The 20,821-nt window shown below is 40.5% G+C and overlaps 1 protein-coding gene across 1 annotated transcript in view; it reads right to left on the reverse strand.

The window, feature by feature from the left end:
* Positions 1-1,262: 1,262 nt before the first annotated feature.
* Positions 1,263-20,821, reverse strand: part of LOC144599646 (EF-hand domain-containing protein D1-like) — a 63,745-nt gene continuing 44,186 nt past the window's right edge. The window contains exons 2-4 of the mRNA XM_078410798.1: positions 19,347-19,494; positions 6,032-6,166; positions 1,263-4,060 (exon numbers count right to left, since the gene is read on the reverse strand). Of these exons, the coding sequence (XP_078266924.1) occupies positions 3,929-4,060; positions 6,032-6,166; positions 19,347-19,494 (415 nt within the window). The 3' untranslated portion in view covers positions 1,263-3,928. The remainder of the gene's footprint in view (positions 4,061-6,031; positions 6,167-19,346; positions 19,495-20,821) is intronic.

Below are 20,821 nucleotides of genomic sequence, written 5' to 3' on the forward strand. Positions count from 1 at the left end.
GGTAATTCCCTTACTAGTGGAACGTTTGTCCAATTGTAGTTAAGGAGGCAGTGTCAGCACCTGATTCAGTATTGGGACCCTCAATTAAAAGTCATGACTTTAAAGTCAAATTTCATATGAAAACTGCATATTGACAACTTAAAATAGACAAAAAAGCTGGAGTAACTCAGTTGACGTTTCGGGGCAAGACCCTTCTTCAGACTGAGTCAGTGGGAGAGGAAACGAGAGATATAGAAGGTACGTAGAACAAATGAATGAAAGATATGCAAATCACAACGATGATCAAGGAAAGACAGAGCCCACCATGGTCCATTGCTGGCGGGGAAGGTGATAACGAGTGATACAACAGTGAAACTCAGCAGTAGGACAGTGAAGACTAGAGTGGGGGGAGAGACAGAGAGAGGGAGGGGATGCTAAGGTTACTTGAAGTTAGAGAAATCAATATTCATACTGCTAGGTTGGATCCTACTTTTGCACATTGTACAAAGTAACCTGTGCACAAAGTAACCTGTTTCTGCACATTGGTTGTGTAGATGTCTTTAATGTAAGTTGTCACAGGTAATGTATGCCATGGCGAGGATACTATAGATGGAAGATGTGAATCACTGCAATGGTAACCAGTTTAAATTACGTGGAGTTGCCCTACATTTTCTCTCGACCCTGTCAGGAAGCTAGCCCCAACATGCAGAGTTTTGTGTTTCACTGAGTCAGGACAATGTATGATGGCAATCTGCCATCAGATCAGCATTGTATGTTAATCAGGATAAGAACTATTAACTTAGTTTACATATTCTTTAAAAAAAATCTCAATTGATTTCCACAGAAACCTAGCATGTCTATCAAGACCTCTTATGGACGAAGAGGAGCAGGTACAGTTGTTTCAGAACGACAAGGCCATACGATCCCAGAGGGCTACGGACTGAGCCTCACTGGTCTTGGTGCAAAATAGCCAAATACGCTGACTTCTAGACAGGAACGTTTCAATGCTTGCACTTTAGTCCATGTCTTCACCCCGGCAACATAAGCCTTCCGAGTAAATATACAGAGCTGTAGACTTTAGGTCGTATTGTACACATTGCACCACTGGAAATACCAGTTTACAAAATAAGTTAAATACAGATATAGTTTCACTTGGAAATAAAACCTTGTGTATTCTGAATTCAAAGCCAATATTGAAACGCAGAAGAACAAAATAAGCTCACAATCAAAGACCATTAGTGTTTATTTTATTACTTCAAAAATATATATTTTAAATAGCACAAACACAGTGGTATATTAGAATAGAATGTTAAAGAGTTAGAAACGCAGAAGATCATCCTCGATTACGTGTTATCTCTGCAATGTAATACTGTATGCATTGAATGCATGAGGTAACATTCACATTAAACTTCACTTGAAATGCAATTTGATTGAGGATAATGGGAATTTCAGAAGTGATGAAAATGTGATTACTTTGTGTGTTACACAAAACAAGAGGCTCAGACTGGAAGTACAGTTCTTTCCCTGAAGTAATTTCATATCATCACAATTTGTTTAATTTTTAGTAAATTCAACTGCAACATTTCAATGCAGCATCTTTAACATTTCTAACGTGAGACCCAACTTAAAAATACACACGCTCGTCCTTTTTTTTCTATTTAAATCCTGCCCTGCTCAGTTCTCGTTCCATTTAGGAACCAGTTGGCTATTTCAACAGTTCACTTCTTCCCCCACCCATCAAACGCCCATTCCTTGGAAACTTGAGTAACGCCAAGCAGAAAGGCTCCTCCAAAATCCACTTGTAGATACGTACAAGTCAGATGTCATTCAACTGGGGAGGAAGAAATACTGCAGATTGGTAGGAAAGAATAATCTTTTAAAATACAAACCCACTAAACCAAGCAATTTTAAAAAGAAAAAGAAATTAAATTCCCAGCTAAGCGTTTAAGTTGGAATTTCGCATCCCCTTAAGAATAAACTAACATTTTATTTTAACTATTATCAAATCCTTGCAGTCACCTTTACCGTTCCCAGATATGTTCCCATTTTGCACATCCATCACATTAATTTATTTCATCCTAGTACTGGTGTAGGCTCACACCGATAATTGTGCTTCCAGTCCTCAAGAAAACTCTGCGTGGCAAAAAAGTCACCTTCAACCCTAGTGAAACAAAGTGTAGTCTTCCTCCCTATTTCTTCCACATACTTTCCCTAACATCACCACAATAAAGGTTTATGGGGAAACATCCTTTGAACTCATAGATTGAAACTTGGGAGGTGTGCAATCTTTGTTGTTTACTGTTTGTTGGCTTCAAATGCCATTGAGGTGCATAGAAGGTCCAGAACATGTAAGCTTCCAGAATAACACACTTGCTAAAGGCATCTTGGTAAGGCTAAAGGTTGAACAAAAGGTGTAGGAAGCAACTGCAGATACTGGTTTACATTGAGGATGGACACAAATTGCTGGAGTAGCTCAGCGGGACAGGCAGCATCTCTGGAAAAAAGGAATAGGTGATGTTTTGGATGTAGACCCGTCTTCAGTCTGAAGAAGGGTTTCGACCCGAAACGTCACCTATTCCTTTTCCCCAGAGATGCTGCCTGACCAGTTGAGTTACTCCAGCATTTTGTGTCTAATTAAAGATTGAACAAATTGACTTCCCCGGTGGAGGATCTCATTTGTAACCCCCATCAGCTAACGCATGATTTAGGAATGTAATTGAAAGGTTTTGTTTCTGATGTTTTAATTAGGTTTTTTTATTGAGCTTTTAGGATATCCATTAGCTAATCTGTAACTGCACAAAAACATTCCCATCCAATGCTATGCTTAACAGAACCCAAAATGTCTAGTCTTGTCATTAGCAGGTTCTCATTGTAGAATAGTCACAGGTAGAGTTGCAACAGTCTCATATTTACACAGGACATCCTCTAGCTGAAAGAAGTTGCATTGCAACTTGATAGTAATGAAATGGTTGCCAAGTTTTGCGTACAATTAAGAGAGGTCATGGGGGCAGACTAGGAATACCCAGAATAGCCACTATTCCTTAAAAGGAGTGACTCTTGATGTGCTCAGGTTTACTCTGATTGCAAGCCTTATTCTTCTTAAGGACTGACCAGACTGAAACCTAACAACATAATGGAAAATCATTGTGTAATCAATAAGAGTTTGCAGAGTTCACATATTGGTCTTGATATTCCACAATGCTCACATTTTTCGTAGAGTTGACATTCTGTACATTTAATAATTCTGAAAAACTTAACATTTTGAAACCTGCATAACAATGCATCCGCAAACACTAACAACGTTTTAAATGTTCAGTTGCAGCAGGATTTCATTCAATATTGATACAATATTAACATTTTTTTTTGGAATTACTGCAGTATATTAAGCATTTAAACAGTTTTGCAGTTTAGTCTGTTAAAATATTAGATTTTTGGATGAAGTATTTGCTTATAGCACAAGCAGTTTCCACAGATAGCACTGAGGAAAGTAAACTACTTCTGCATCAACAGTCTAAAGTTGTTCCCAAATGAACGGCATATAAAAAGAGCTACAAAAGATAAAATTCAAAAATATTTCAAGTCGTACAATTTAGTGCAGATATCTAAGATGCGTTTAATTCTACAAAAAGCACAGCCCTGAGCCGTAATTTTTAACGGTGTAGAGAGGCATAGAAGGCGACTGCAACATCCTCTTCACAGACAAGCAGACTACACTAAACCAGAATTTGTAGTTTTCATCATGCCAATAGCATGAGTGCCACTTAGAGGCTTGTATACAGTGTCAAGTCAGTTAGACAGCTTCAACAAAGGCTAGATTTTAGATTAAATTCAAATAGAATGGCACCAAAAAAAAGTCACTTAGTGCAAGTTTTAGTTATCCAACTGTTAGGATTTCATTCTATACTTTATAAATCTGTACAAGTAGTTGTGCTGTACAGAACAAATGCTGTTACTGAAATGCAGCTTTCAGTTCTTTGAATGCCGCCCTTCGCTGCTTTCTGTCTTCTTCCAGACGCTTACGTTGCTGTTGCTCAGCTTTGATTTCAGCTTCAAATTTGCTGTCACTGGTCAGTGCCTGAACCTAGAAACAAAATGCAAGTCAACTTTAAAACAGTAAGATTTTGTTACCTGCTGAAAGAATAACTACCCAGTATTATACAGCAGGTCTTGTAAATTATTCCTCAATTTAAGCAGCTGCCTCAAATGAACAGACACAAAACGCTCAAGTAACTCAGCAGGTCAGGCAGCATCCTTGGAGAAGATGGATAGTTGACGTTTCAGGTCAGGACTTTTGGTCTGAAGGGTTCCGACCCGAAACGTCATGTATCCATGTCTGCTGCTTAACATTGCAAACTGAAGACTGAAGTTTGTGCTGAAGGATGAGCGGTATGGGGATGTTGAACCCAAGGGCTCTAAAGGATAGGATGAACCAAGAGGAGATAGCTCGACTCAACATCCAGACCCTTACCACACAGCTAAGCAAAAGTAAAAAACAATGTCTACTTTGGAATCAGTGTTCCCAAGTCAATCAAGCAACTCTTTTCACACTCCAATGCTTATCAACAGCAGAGTACACCAATAATTATACAGGCATTTAATAAACCTCTGCATTGCAGGTCCAACTACTCTGATAAATTATCAATAAATGTATCCATGTTCGAACGACTGAAATGGCTTATGATAACCATTTTGAATGGTTTGCAGCTTACCATGGTGTATTTAGTGAGTATATAACATGTCTGTATTGGTTGAGTGGTGATTCCCACATGGAAGAGATAACTGGAGTTGCCCCATACTAGGTCCTTCTTTAGATGGATTTCCTTGAGGGCCTCCTGGTCCCCAACACACAAACACATTCTTGGCACCTCTCTCATTGATGAGAATGTTCCCAAATCGTCCTCTAAATCTCAACTTTCACTCCCTCTCTCCTGTAGTCTTCATGCCAGCCAGTATGTGGCTGCTTTAAAGGCTGACCCCCTTCTCATTGCACTCTGGATCAAAATTCCTTGGTCCGTTATCTTTCTGGCTGTAAACCACCCCATTCCTCTCGCAATTCTCTTTTACGACCAACACTTTATTTGCTGAGGACCCATTTCAGCGTCAGTAAAAAATCAAGATTGTGGTCTTTGACAAGATTAAGTACTTGGAACTTTTTCACCCAGAGAGTTGTGAATTTGTGGAATTCTCCGCCACAGAGGGCAGTGAAGGCCGAATCATTGGATGAATTTGAGAGAGTTAGATAGAGCTCTCGGGGCTAGCGGAATCAAGGGATATGGGGAAAAGTTGGGCACAGGTTACTGATTGTGGATGATCAGCCATGATCACAATGAATGGCGGTGCTGGCTCAAAGGGCCGAATGGCCTCCTCCTGCACCTATTTTCTAAGTCAACCCTAATTACAAAGCATAGTTTAGAAACACAAAACTGCCGATGCTGGTTAATACACAAAGGATCAATACCCTTCTTCAGACTGGTTGTAGGGAGAGGGCCGAGGAAGAAGAAAGCTGAAAATGAGGAAGAGTCAGGACCCGAGTACCAGTTAATAGATTGACATGGGCGAGGAACAGGGGTTTTTGATAGGCAGCTGGTTGGAGCAAAGGCCAAAGATAAAAGAGGAAGGTATGTGTGAGCCTAGTTTGAATTACGGATTGTAAAGCCACAAGGGAGGAAATTGACAGGGGGTGGGGTGAGAGGAGGGGAGAAATAGGTGGGAGGGATGCCACTCTATCCTTTTGGCTCACACCTGCTTCTTCATCTCTGGCCTATGTTCAACAATCTGCCAATCAAATAACTCTCTCGCCTGTGTCACCCATTTTTTTTCACCCATATGTTTGTCCTGCCTCTCCTCTCTTCCAGCTTTCCATCCCGCCCCCCTTGCAATCAGTCTGAATAAGGGCCAGGGCCCGAAACATCACCTCTATCCATGTTCTCCAGGGATGCTGCCTGTCCACTGAGTTATTCCAGCCTTGTCTGTTTTTCTTTGTTTAGAAATTGGCACGTTTAACCAACGTGCTTTTCCATCCTGCAAATGATTGTCCCGAGTTAGACATTACCTTTGCTTCAAAGAATTGCTTGGCACCTTGAACGCCCTCAGTGGAGACATCAATCTCTGAGAGCCTGGCAAGAGCCATCAACCCACTGTCTTCTTCCAGTTCACCTGCCGCTGCTTTATGGAAAATCAGAAGAAACTGGAAAGAAGCACAGGTATTCAAATAAATCAGTGAACAGCAATCATCTGTGCACAAAACTGGTTTGGACTTGGAATAGTATTGATACCCATAAGTATACACCCAAGAGAGAGAGAGAATTTAATACTATGGTAATGGAGGTCGAAATTGAAGGAGTCAAACTTCTACTAGATTTGAATACTAATCCAGTGGAATGGTCCATCATTCGTGAAAATATCTTCACACATTCTATTGTTTAACTCAAAGAATGTTACAGTTCTCTGGGCTAATTTATTTAAGAGAGTCGAAGGCTGCCTGGACCTGGTACAACTGTCACAATATTGGCCACCAATGGCAGCCAGGAGCAATTAATGTTGTGATGGACTCTCATTTCTTACCTTACACTAAATTGAGATGCTGTATTTTTTTCCCCTCTGTTCTCGGCAGCAAAATAGGGGGATGGAAACATGGAACAATAGCCTATAGTGTGCCCCACATTTTCTTGATTATTGTTGCTTTTTGCACATCTTCCATTCATTAAGATTATGTAAGATTATTAAGGGGTTGGACACGTTAGGCAGGAAACATGTTCCCAATGTTGGGGGAGTCCAGAACCAGGGGCCACAGTTTAAGAATAAGGGGTAGGCCATTTAGAACGGAGATGAGGAAAAACTTTTTCAGTCAGAGAGTTGTAAATCTGTGGAATTCTCTGCCTCAGAAGGCAGTGGAGGCCAATTCTCTGAATGCATTCAAGAGAGCTAGATAGAGCTCTTAAGGATAGCGGAGTCAGTGGGTATGGGGAGAAGGCAGGAACGGGGTACTGGTTGAGAATGATCAGTCATGATCACATTGAATGGTGGTGCTGGCTCGAAGGGCCGAATGGCCTACTCCTGCACCTATCGTCTATTTCTCCTATGTACCCTCTACATCTCTTGGTCCCCTTTCCCCCGACTCTGTCTGAAGAAGGGTCTCGACCCGAAACATCACCTATTCCTTTTGTCCAGAGATGCTGCCTGACCCGCTGAGTTACTTCAGCCTTTCGTGTTTGTCTTCGAAGCAAATCCATCCTGATTGCTAGAAGGTGAGACCCATTAAGATGAGCTTCCCCTCTTTCCAGCCTTCCCTTGGGAATTGTCCTTCATGGCAAGAGCTCAACACGAGGTGCAGAACTCCTGAATGAGGGTATGGAGCAACGTGCCATTAACTCCAAAGCTAAACATTGTTTGGGATTAGGAATTTGGTGGTTGCAAGGAGGAACAAGATGGTGGAGGGGGGAGGGGGAATTTATATTTTACACAGCACAATGGCTAGTTTGCAACTTCAAAACACAAAATCTTCGGTAAGCCTAGCAATTAGTTCGTGTTTTCCTTTGAACAATACATTTACACCAGAAGATCAGGTTTAAAGAGCAACCATAGGAAGTGAAGTTAAATGAGTTGCAATTGAATCAAAGGCTTCTGGATTCAGGAATTCTAAGTGCTCAGTATCTGGAGTCCCATACGAGTTTGGGGAACTACTATAACCAACATGAAATAGTGAAAACTTTATTAAATAACTTAATGTACAAATTTAGTAAACATTGTAACATAGGCCCTTTCAAGGTGATTTCCAAGCAGCCAGTAATTTTTTTTTTTAAAACAGCATTTTTAACATTCCCATAAGTTCTAAGTATATTTAATATTTATAAAATGGTAAGCCACTTTACTGAAAGGGAACTTGCAAAGCTCCACAGAAACAGGTTTAACCTACCGATTCTCAACATTTTGTACAAATGGCACAAAATGTTAAAGACATTGATATTATTTCCCCCAATTTGATCACACACATCAGGAGTGGTTGGTGCCTCATTGGGTTCATGAAGTAAAACATCAAATTTGTTCACAAATCAAGTTGGTCAAATTACCTTGCACAACAATTCCTCCTCCTTGCGCCCGTTGTAATCCTTGGAAACAATGGGTAGAATTGTGTTTACCCATGACTGGCAATGGTGTAGAGAGCTATTAGCTTTGAGCTACTCACAGGTCAGTTTGTGGTTGAATGCAGTGCCAACTCTTTTTTGACTATTGCTCATTTGATTAAAAGGCAAGTGAATTATTTATGCTTTCCTTCATTATCTCCATGTTTTTTTTTTCTTGGCAGTTTTAGCTATTAGCTTCTTGCTATTTAAAAAACTTATTTTCCATTTGAAGCTGTCAACATATTGAGGCAGTTCCCTCTCAACCCGTCACCCAAAGCAGCCAGCCAAGGTCAATTCCTGCACAACGCAAGTGCAGCTGCAGGAATAGAGGTGGTGTTGTGCAGGATGAGTGCTGAGCCACATTGAGCATAACATGGCCAATTACACTTCCACTGTGCAATAACCGTATGGGCACACACAGGCAACCTATGATCTTTTCTTCATTTTAGTACCCAGGAAGACTGAACAGATATCCCAACATTTAAGAAACAGTTAGACAGGTGCATGGAGAGGACAGGCTTGGAAGGATATGGACCAAATGCGGGCAGGTGGGACTAGTGTGGCTGGGACAAGCTGGTCGGTGTGGACAAGTTGGGCCAAAGGGCCTGTTTTCACACTGTATCACTCCATGACTCAATGACCCGTACTAATCAAGAATCTATCTCTGCCTTAAAAATATCCATTGACTTGGCCTCCACAGCCTTCTGTGGCAATGAATTCCACAGATTTTCCATCCTCCGACTAAAGAAAGTCATTTGGATAGGTACATGGATAGGAAAGGATGAGGGTTATGAACAAAATGGAAGCAAGTGGGATTAGTTTGGATGGGGCATCTTATTGGCATGGACAGGTTGTGCCATCTCACTCCATTACTATGACTCTGACTATGGTAATTCCCACAATGTGGAGGTCAGTCACTAAAGCTCAAACCTGTGTTGCAATTGTAATTTCAACAAATGTATTAAGTGATTATCACTTCTAGAATGTCAACTTAAAGATACAAACTGAACGGGTGCCAATTACATCACATCCTTTCAAAACCCTGGCAAGATTATCTATTTAATTCCAAAAGACAAGTATCTATAAGTATAAGTAAAAGATACTTATCTTTTGGAATTAGATAGATAATATTGTCAAGGTTTTGAGGATGTGACGCAACTTGCTCCCACTTAATTTGTATCTTTCAGTAGACTCGCATGGAGTTTACTACATTTTCAATTCCCACATCTATTATCACTACTCAGTTTTGTCAAGGCCATATCATTACAAATTGTGATAGACTATAAATCATTGAATTACTGTCCATGAGATAAAGAAAGCAACTTTTTCTTCTACAGAAACGCGTGAAAATATTTTTTTTACTAATAAAGATATGTTTCGTTACATTATCATATCATATCATATCATCATATCATATATATACAGCGCGGAAACAGGCCTTTTCGGCCCACCAAGTCCCCGCCGCCCAGCGATCCCCGCACACTAACACTATTAACACTATCCTACACACACTAGGGACAATTTTTAAATTTACCCAGCCAATTAACCTACATACCTGTACGTCTTTGGAGTGTGGGAGGAAACCGAAGATCTCGGAGAAAACCCACGCAGGTCACGGGGAGAACGTACAAACTCCTTACAGTACAGCACCCGTAGTCAGGATCGAACCTGAGTCTCCGGCGCTGCATTCGCTGTAAAGCAGCAACTCTACCGCTGCGCTACCGTGCCGCATTGCTTGGCAGATGTAGTTTAATGTGGATAAGTGTGAGGTTATCCACTTTGGTGGTAAGAATAGGAAGGCAGATTATTATCTGAATGGTGTCAAGTTAGGAAAAGGGGACGTACAACGTGATCTGGGTGTCCTAGTGCATCAGTCACTGAAAGGAAGCATGAACGTACAGCAGGCAGTGAAGAAAGCCAATGGAATGTTGGCCTTCATAACAAGAGGAGTTGAGTATAGGAGCAAAGAGGTCCTTCTGCAGTTGTACAGGGCCCTAGTGAGACCGCACCTGGAGTACTGTGTGCAGTTTTGGTCTCCAAATTTGAGGAAGGATATTCTTGCTATTGAGGGCGTGCAGCGTAGGTTTACTAGGTTAATTCCCGGAATGGCGGGACTGTCATATGTTGAAAGACTGGAGCGACTAGGCTTGTATACACTGGAATTTAGAAGGATGAGAGGGGATCTTATCGAAACGTATAAGATTATTAAGGGGTTGGACACATTAGAGGCAGGAAACATGTTCCCAATGTTGGGGGAGTCCAGAACCAGGGGCCACAGTTTGAGAATAAGGGGTAGGCCATTTAGAACAGAGATGAGGAAAAACTTTTTCAGTCAGAGAGTTGTGAATCTGTGGAATTCTCTGCCTCAGAGGGCAGTGGAGGCCAATTCTCTGAATACATTCAAGAGAGAGCTAGATAGAGCTCTTAAGGATAGCGGAGTCAGGGGGTATGGGGAGAAGGCAGGAACGGGGTACTGATTGAGAATGATCAGCCATGATCACATTGAATGGCGGTGCTGGCTCGAAGGGCCGAATGGCCTACTCCTGCACCTATTGTCTATTGTCTATTGTTTCCACAACTTTGTGTTAATCAATGAGTAGGGATCTCTCATCACAAAATACACCAACTACTGCAACAACTGAAAAATATATTTCGTTGTCACCATCTCTATAATAAATCCATATTTTGATAGGAAGTCAATATACATCGCACAGTGATCCGGCACAGATCTACTTGCACTTTATTCTGTTTTAAAACTGTTACAATTTGTTTCATTGGGTTGTTTAAATTAATACTGACTAGCTAATTAAATTATTGCATCGTATGGGAGGCGCATTCCCAATCTCGTTATACCCCTGTACAATGACAATAAAGATATATTGTATTGTATTGTATTGTATTGTATACAGTGTGCAAGAAAGATTCCAAAATGTACCACTGCAGAAGGGCAAGACAATCTGTAGTAACAGACTCCAGGAGGTGAAGAAATTAACTCTTTAATAAAGCTCATTTGTGTTAATGAGTACACCTCAAGGAGGAAGTATATTTACATTTTTCTCTTTCAATTAACACAAAATCTTGCTTAAAGAAGTGGTGACCAACACTATAAATATTCCTTGTCTGCATGGTTGACTAGTTTAATAGTGGTCGTTGCAATAGTTAAGCACACTCCCACACTAATTCTCTGCAAAGAAAATAGTAGCTCATTTTCTTTGGTCCTATTGAGAGCTAATGGAGAGAGAATTCTCACTGCATTGTTTTAAGTCAAGGCCAACCAGCTTTTGTCCCAGAGGTTAATGTGCATCTGTTTCAAAATTAACCACAATCAACTGTGTAACTTTTCATATGAAGATACATTTTCTACTGCTTCTGCTTGAAGGATGTTTTCACCCACACTGCAAATTCCATATCTGAGAAGTCAAGGGTATCTTGCAATAAACAGAGATTGGTATGAAAGATAAAAGAGATAGCAATTGGCTTGAAATTTGATTACTCAGCACTGATAATTTTCAATATCGGTTGAAAATAGATTTGAGTCAAATTGAATAATATTTGCAACCATTTCTGGATCAAATCGTATTTTTAAGGAAATTCAAATGATGCCTCTGATCAGATGATAGAGGGTACCTTTCCTTTAATAATTAAAGCCATGGTTTTGCAAAGCTCCAGGCACCACCTTATCCTGTAGGGAGTTGGCAGAATAGCTTCCTACAGCGAGGTTGTGAAAGCTGCAGACAGGCAGGAACCCTGACACCCCTCTCTAGTTCTCCCCCAGAACTCTTGATCTCCTGTTCACCTACATTCTTCCTGATCTGTACATTACCCCATTAAACTTTCTGTTACTTCTAATTCTCACCATCAACAAACACTATTTTGCCTGCTATCCCAATTTCCATCCTTCCAATGGAACAGACTGGCATCTCCAACCCCCCAGTATTTGTTCCCAACCTAATCCAAAGCACATGCCCACATGCAGAGTAATGATGCCAACTCCCATATTCTTTTTATTAATGTAGAACACCACACATGTGTCATTCGGAAGGAACCGAATGTGATGAATCTTTCCTGTTAAATGTTTCTCTGCCAGGAACTTCTGACCAAGAGCTGGTGAGAGCTTTAGGATGGCACAATGGCAAGTCACAGTAGTTACCTTACAGCTTCAGTGGCTCGGGTTCAATCCCAACCTCTGGTGCAGTTGAATGTACCTTCTCCGGTGACTACATGGGTTTACATCCACATCCCAGAGATGTCCAGGTTGCTAGGTTAAAAATTTGTCTTTGGTGTAGCTGCAGGATCTGGAGGAGATTGTTGGTGGTGGGAAGAGAAGTTGATGGAAATGTGGGGCAGATAGAATGTGATTAATGTAAATGAGTGCTTGATGGTCCATGGGGCTCGTTTCAGTTGCAAGATGGCTATGATTACAAGTACAATAGACAATAGGTGCAGGAGTAGGCCATTCAGCCCTTCGAACCAGCACTGCCATTCAATGCGATCATGGCTGATCACTCTCAATCAGTACCCCGTTCCTGCCTTCTCCCCATACCCCCTCACTCCGCGTACGGCCTCTCACTTCATTCAAAACTCAATTGCAAACTAATTCTGGATACAAGGAACGGCAGATGCTTTTTTTTTTTCAAAAAAGACAAATTACTGGAGTAACTCAGCAGGTCAGGCAGCATCTTTGGATCAGTGATGTTTCGGGTCGCAACTCTTTTCAGATGTTTTTAACCTGAAAAAGGGTCGTGACCTAAACGTCACCTATCCATGTTCCCCAGAGATGCTGCCTGAGCCGACCGCTAAGTTACTGCAGAGTTTTGTGTCTTGCAAAGTGATTGTGCTCATGCTGGTCTGAGCACCCTTTGGTGAGTCATTGGAAATTCTAAATAAAAATCACTACTTTTATCAAAACACCCTGAAGATGAAACAATGAATACTTTACGCAGTAATCAGTCTGAAGATGCAGATTTCTGAATATAAAGACAAAATGGAAAAAGCCCACAGGACAGTGTAACTTTCAGAATAGCACAAACATCCAATCAAGAAAAGATCAGAATCACATCGGCAAGTAGCTCTATTCAAACCAGTGGGTAGAAGTTCTATCATTCACCTTCTATTCTGACAAAGAGCTGGTAGTTTTGCGAATTAGTAGCGAGAGATGCCAGCAGCAAACTAGATGTGGGGAAGTTGTAGATCACAGCACAGAGGAAGTCTTTCTCCCTACAGTTTATGTCAGCAGAAACATCTGACTCACATCAGTTTTGAAAGCAATACGACTTTCCTTTCCGGATTGAAATAAAAGCCTTGATGAAACCACTAATCAGCCTCCAGTGGATTAGAAGTAGCAACTAGTTGAATTAATGGTATTCTCGGCATTCCTTAGGCTGTATACGCAAGGATATATCTGAAGATATTCTGGGACAAGATGTGGTTTGGATCTCAGCCACTCGTAGGATTTCTTTGAAAATTAAACTGGAATAGAAGTGGCAATCTAGATGAAGTCTGGAAAACATGCACTGGATGTACACTTTTCTACAGCTGTAGCAATAGATGGATAATGATTCAGTGACTTTGGTAAAGTTCCAGTTTGTGTATGGTGCACACATGTATTCATGTGTACTCACAAGACTGTCTTTATTAAAATAAAACTGCTTTTCCTGTTTAAGTAAACCCAAGTGGACACAAGTCAAACTATGTTTGCGGCAGATATTAGGTAGTGCAAAAACATTCATCACAATGAGGTTATTTGTCGATCCTGCTTGAGAACCGATGTTTCTAATTGTAGGTACATTTCTGGAGTGTTGGAATTGGACTAGATATTAGCTACAATTGCTTGCCTTCCACTTCAGTAAATATTCCGATGCATTTAAATGCATTGCTACATAAATTAATCTTTAAGAATCCTAACACAAGTATGCTATCTGTGTAGGAAGGAACTGCAGATGCTGGTTTAAACCAAAGATAGACACAAAATGCTGGAGTAGCTCAGCGGGTCAGACAGCATCTCTGGAGAAAAGGAATAGGTGACATTTCGAGTCGAGACCCTTACTTCAGACTGAGCGTCACGATAAAAGGGAAACGAGAGATATGGACGGTGATATAGAGAGATGTAGAACAAATGAATGAAAGATATGCAAAAAAGTCCTGATAAAGGAAACAGGCTTGCTGTGGGGAAGGTAAAAACGAGTTATAAACAATTGGTTAAACCCAAATTAATTCCATTTATTCAAAATAAAGGAAAAATAAATCAGCACAAATGTACAACTGTAACAGATTGCAAAAAACAGTCAGGCTGGCTACATGGGCAGACAAATCTAAAATGAAATGGGAAGTAATACTTTAACAGAAAGAATATGGTAAGATAGAGATTAATACACAGTCCTAAATTTAGTTCAGTTTAGTTTAGAGTTACAGCATGGAAACAGATCATTTGGCCAACACCGGCCATCAAATCCCCCATTCACACTAGTTCTCTGTTATCCCACTTTCTCATCCACACTCTACAAACAAGAAGGAATTTACAGAGGCCAATTAACCTACAAAGCTGCACGTCTTTGGGATGTGGGAGGAAACTGTAACACCCACACGGTGACGACGGGAAGGTGCAAACTCCACACAGACAACACCAGAGGTCAGTATCAAACGTGAATCTCTGGCGCAGTGAGACAGCAGCACTACCAGCTACTCCACTCTTCGAAATGATGTTCTGTAACTGGGAGACAAGGGTGCATATGTAAATTAATTCTTGAAATCACAAGGGCTTGGTTATTGCTACAGTTACTGATGCAAGAGGATCCTGTGATTCATAAATAGAGGCACAGAATTATAAAGCCGTGAGGTTGAATCAGTACCAAATGCTGAAATCTATAGCTTCAATGCACTGACAAATGAAGATGCAAAAACAGATTTACTGGAACGAGTCTAGATACAAAGAATCACAGTTGCAGATTCAGAATGGGGAAGTGTGGTTGTTCTGCTTGGAGAAAAGAAAGGCTAAAAGATGAGTTGATAAAAGTGCACAATATCATCCCTGGTTTAGAAAGCGAAAATGGAAAGAAGTTATCCCCATTCACAGAATGCTCAAGGACCAGGGAACACTGATATAAAATATTGTGGTCTGCACAAAATACCAGAGAGATCTCAGAGAGATCAATGTGACAACCCCATGCACTTGGCACAGTGGGGAGCAGAGACTTTAAGTTAAGCTGCAAGGTAAAGCCCAAGGAATTGTTTAAAACTCTGTGGCGTTTCTTAATAGTATTACACTTTTCCGTGGCAGTTAGTGAACAATTTAGTGATCACACATGAGATTCATACATGTTGGCAATGTTGAGGGTGTGGCAAGAAAAGAGGAGAATATTCATTTCACAAACACATACAAACTATTGCACCAGCCCAGCTGTGATTAGAAATAGAGGTGTTTCTGCAGACAGAATTAAGGCAAGAACAAATTGATTAGATCACATGGAATACATTCTCGATTAATTCAGCAAGTTTTTTTTAATATAGTGGGTCTGCTTGAAGATTAGCCCAGTGAATTGGTTAACGTCTCTTAATACTTGGGTTGGATCTGTGAAGGTGGCTTTGAAAGAGACAAAATAACCACAAGCAGATATTTAGGTGATGAAAGGCAAGCCAGATTTGATAAGTAGTGTTTAAGGTGCAGGCTTATGCACGTGTCAGAACAGTTGTTTATCTAAACAGACTATAATGCAATTAAAAGGAACTGCAAATGTTGGTTTATACCAAAGATAGGCACAAAATGTTGTAGTCTATCTTGGAAACTATGAAAATGGGAACTTATTTGTTTAGCTTAGAGGATGATACACCATGGTATCAGACCATTCAGCCCACTGAGTCCACACCGACCACCCATTCACACTATTTCTTAAGTAATTGATTCCAAAAGGCAAAGCTAGCTCATTGTCACTGGCTTATTAAGTAGCTTCCTGCTAAATAATTTGGAAAACACTGGCCACCTTTCTGGGTGGAGGCAAGAATCATATTATATACGTCAACACCAAACAGCACAAATGATAGTCGGCATCATCTGAAGTACGTTCAATTGTTCAGTCCTCCTGAACATTCTTTTCCCCAAAACTGACCTATTAAAAAGAAAACTCGTTAAAAGGAGTCTTGACGATATTCAAGGTCAGAAATGGATGGGATAGGATGGGATAGCACTTCAAAAGGCCTTTTCTCGCTCTAGCATTTTCCTTGCTAAAAGTTAATTTCATTTTTGGTTGCGAATTCTGGTTCAAGGTTTACTCGAGGATGTTTCACCACACAACTTCCACTCCATTGGTCTACGAGCATACCCATTATTGTGGGGTCCCTTGGGAAAACTCCGTGGTTGGTGCGGACTCGGTGGGCTGAAAGGCCTGTTTCCGCGCCGTATCTCTAAACTAAACCAACTCCAATGGAGGTTGGGTCGAGCAGTGTTCGCTCACTCACGAACGCTGTCCCCAAAGTTTGATTTTGAAAATTAGAAGGCTGACAGAGAGGAAACACAGCATACTCTCGTGACTTTTCTCCAAGGTTGTTTGCAACAGTGCCAAGATCAACGTTTTAACATCATGCAATTCCAGGTCCTTCCAGAAAAGCCAGCAATACCAACATTCAAGGTTCAGGAAATAGATTAAGTACAAGTGCCAATTGAAATATGATTCACAGTCCACATTATAATCAAAATCTGATACACATTATCAGCATCTCGGTTTCCTGTTACATTATTCTAATACAGCCATATTTAGAAAGGCATCCTGACAAGGAAGAGCAAATCATTTTTTAAACACTCGACTGCTACAAGCCTCAAAGTGACGTAATTGGAGAATTTTTTCAAAGCTTATTCTTCATGTTTGCTATTTTACTCCTGACAATGAAGCATGTTAGTAACCTTGAGAAAAATAACACTGACATGCTCGGTCACGAGTCCCCTGTCCACATATTATCATTGTTATTATTTGTCGATCGGATACACACAGTATCTCATAATAAATTATCGTTACAAAGCAGCTGGGTTAATTTGGGAATTTTCAGATTTTACCAGGTTGTATGCAAAACAAAGTATTTCACCGTACCACGTGACAATAAAGTGCCAATGAATCACTGATTTGAATAATTGTTGTACCAGATACTGCCATTAGCGCCGAGTTTGTTGCTTTCATTGAAGGATGTTCTGCCCCATAAAGAACTCATATTAGAGCTATCCACCATAATTTATACAATGGTGATAACCGGAATACAAATATAATGAATTAGGCAAGATAATAAGTTGAAGATATTATGTACTGCTTGCTTTGATCTGATATTCCACTCAATCATACTCCACTGTATAACCAGAGCCGTAGATAGAGTTTTAAACTAAATAATGGGAGGTGGGGGTTAACAAAGTGGAAGTGTATGTGGAGGAGTTAAAGGGAAAGAGAGTGCAGGAAAGGTTACAGAAGATTCCAGAAGTAATAGGACCAGAAGTCATAGCCTCAGAATTAAAGGTTGTTCCTTTAGGAAGGAGATGGAGGTATTTCTTTAGTCAGTGGGTGGTGAATTTGTGGAATTCATTGACACAGAAGGCTGTGGAGGCCAAGTCAATGGATATTTTTAAGATAGATTCTTGATTAGTACAGATGTCATGGGTTATGGGGAGAAGGCAGGAGAATGGGGTTAGGAGGGAGAGATAGATCAGCCATGATTGAATGGCGGAGCAGACTTGATGGCCTAATTCTGTCCCAATCACATGAACTTATGAATTAACCGCCCAGACACAAGCAGTTTACAGACCAATGAATGTACCCAATATATTTTTAATGTTCTAGTCTATACCTGCCATGCAGACACTGACCAATAGCCAATTCAATCCTCTGTGGCACTTTGACTAATGACAAGTGATTGAGCCAGCCTTAGGAGAAAATAACCAAGACTACCCCAGAAAGAAACTGAGAAGCAAGCTGGAATTTAAAACGAGTATGTAGTCTGATTTAACTAATTCACACAGCAAATGTGGATCCAAGTTCAAGCAAATGAACTTTGATCAATAATATTGATAGAATGAATATCTCCATAAACTGCTTCAAGCAACAACTTTATTTAAAACACAAATCATTGGAAGTTGCAATATTTGCAATCTTACAATATTTGACTTTTATTCATTTAAAATTGATCAAAAGGATTAAGTACTTTTACGCTCTTTAGAGCGCAATCCTTTATAGGCAGAAATTAATCTTAAGTTATTTATGTGCTATTTTCAAATATGGGGTGCAGCTCCCATTCTGTTCAGTGTCTGACAGATATGGCTCATTTTCTTCCAACTGAATTCAATGGGAATCATAGGGACCTCAAAAGATTTCTGTACCCAAAAACAGAAACTGTTGGGCCTTTTTGCAGTCAGATTACTATTTGGTCTGAAATAATGGTTAATATTGTGGTATGAACGCCACAGTTCAGTCCTATTAAGTCACCAAACTGCGTTCTCATACAATTGGCGTTCCCTCAACCTTCAATGAAACCAGGCAACACAGTGCAGGCTCTGCTAAAATTATTGACAGTGTCTAACAGAATTGGATTCCGACCACTTGTGAAGTCTCAGTATCTTAATTAGTATATGTGTAGATGTATTCAAAAGTAGGGTTAGGATCAGTGTGGTAGATAGTATCCATCAAGATGGAGCTGATACAGATGAACTTTGGATTCAAAATGAACATTGTGTAGTTTTTAAAAATGCATTGTATTTGGATTATAACAGACTTCACATTAAAGCTCCCTTGAGGTGCTCTTCATTCATGGCATCCAATAAAACAGACATAAATTATTTCCCAGTCTGAAGAAAGGTCTTGATCCGAAAGGTCACCTATTCTTTTCTCGAGGGATGCTGCCTGTTCCGTTGACTTACTCCAGTTTTCTTGTCTATCATGGATTATCTCACCTTATCTTTACTCCAAAAGCCAACAACTTAGAATTTACAATCCAAGGCTACCCTAGACATAAACTTGACCATCCAGAATCACCATCTTCTTGCACACTCTTGATCCTCAGCTTAATGACTTATAATATGGTTGGTTTCCTCTGCAAATACATGAAACTTGTTTGCAGTTCAGATAATGGCATTTTACTGCAGATGCAGATTGAATACATAATGACTGAATACATAATGGTAAAACGCTTAAAACTCCATAATGGAGTAGTAAAAAATGTCTTTTATACATTGTTAAAATAAATCAAAAGAAAGCCATGAAGGGAAAACAGCCTCACCTCTCTGAAGTTCAGCTTGCCATCAAAATCCTCATCTACTTCTTTGATCATGTTTTTCAGGCCAAGGTGGGTCTGAGGAGCTCCGAGTTTCTCCATCATTAACTTTAATTCCATTAGGTCGATGAAGCCGTCCTTTCCAGAGTCATAACTGCAGAAAGTACAGGAAGTGACACATAAGGTAGTTATGGAAACTGGCAGGCTTCAAGAGTAAATGAGGGTAATGTAAAGGTGGATTGGAGAAGGGGGAGGGAGGGGGGGGGGGGTGGTGGAGATAGTTCGGGAAGAAAAATAGAGGAACACGAAAACTTAACCATCTAGATTCAGATTGGAACCCTTCAGTCGGATTGGAGTAGGGGGAGAAAGTTGGAAGAGGGAGGCGAGTCCGGGACAAAGTCTGGCAAGTGATAGGTGGATGCAAGTGGGAGGGGGCGAGTAGGAAAGAGTAAAGTTAGGAAAGGCTCCTTCACAAGATTGTTGAAGCATAACATGTTTTGCCACAGGGAGTAGTCAGTTAAAGACCATTACGTTTTAACACAAAATTGAACGCAGACAGATTTAGACAGAAAACCATTTGGATCAAGGCTTGAAAACCCTGTCCAGAATAAGCGAGTCTCAGGAAAAGAATTCCTTACAGTAAAGCAACCGTCTGCTCTTGAACTATTGACCATTTCAAGCTTTATAAATGATTCAATATTTCTCAGCATCAATTTATGGAAATTGAGGGGAAGGGAGGGGAGTGGATCCATTAGACGACAAATCTTAAATTGCAGACCTTCTCCTGATCCAAGAAACTTTAAATGCACTTACTGTATCATGCACCAGATGACTATTGCTATTAATCATTATTGCTGCTATCTCCCCATAGGTAACATAAGCTGTGGCGACAACTACAATCAACGATAAACACTGTACCCTCCTGCAGGACTGTCGTTGGAGTTGATCACCAACATACCCGTGCTGAGAAGGGCTCTCTCCCTGTGCATGGCTGTGCACCACACAGCAGACCAGAGGACGGCAGTGCCTCTACAGCCTAAATGTAGCAGGTAAGGAGAACACCGGTTACTGAAGTTTAAAATTTAGACAGACTCCTTGGTTCCCAGCAAACATGTTGAGTGACCATCTGTCCCCAATTACTCCTCAGTCCCTTGCAGCTGCTCCCTCCTCGGAGATCAATGGACACACTGTTCCCGTGTCCGGGAGAACGTTGTATGGGTCAGTCTTGCCGATTTCTATCCTTATTTGGACGGTCCAAACTGATGAAGATTCATCTCCATCCCAAGGGAATGACGTGTGGACAGATTACATTCTGGTCTTCTTTTTACCTAGAATTGGGAGTTTGGGAAAACTGCTCACATGACTATAAAAAAAAACTATGGCAATAGTTTTGGGTCAAAGATATTGTCCTGAGCACAAAACAAAATACAATTTGAAAACAATATAATAGTACTTATTGAAATCCCACATGGCCTAGTTTT

This window comes from Rhinoraja longicauda, chromosome 13 (assembly GCF_053455715.1).
Source record: "Rhinoraja longicauda isolate Sanriku21f chromosome 13, sRhiLon1.1, whole genome shotgun sequence".
NCBI lineage: Eukaryota > Metazoa > Chordata > Chondrichthyes > Rajiformes > Arhynchobatidae > Rhinoraja > Rhinoraja longicauda.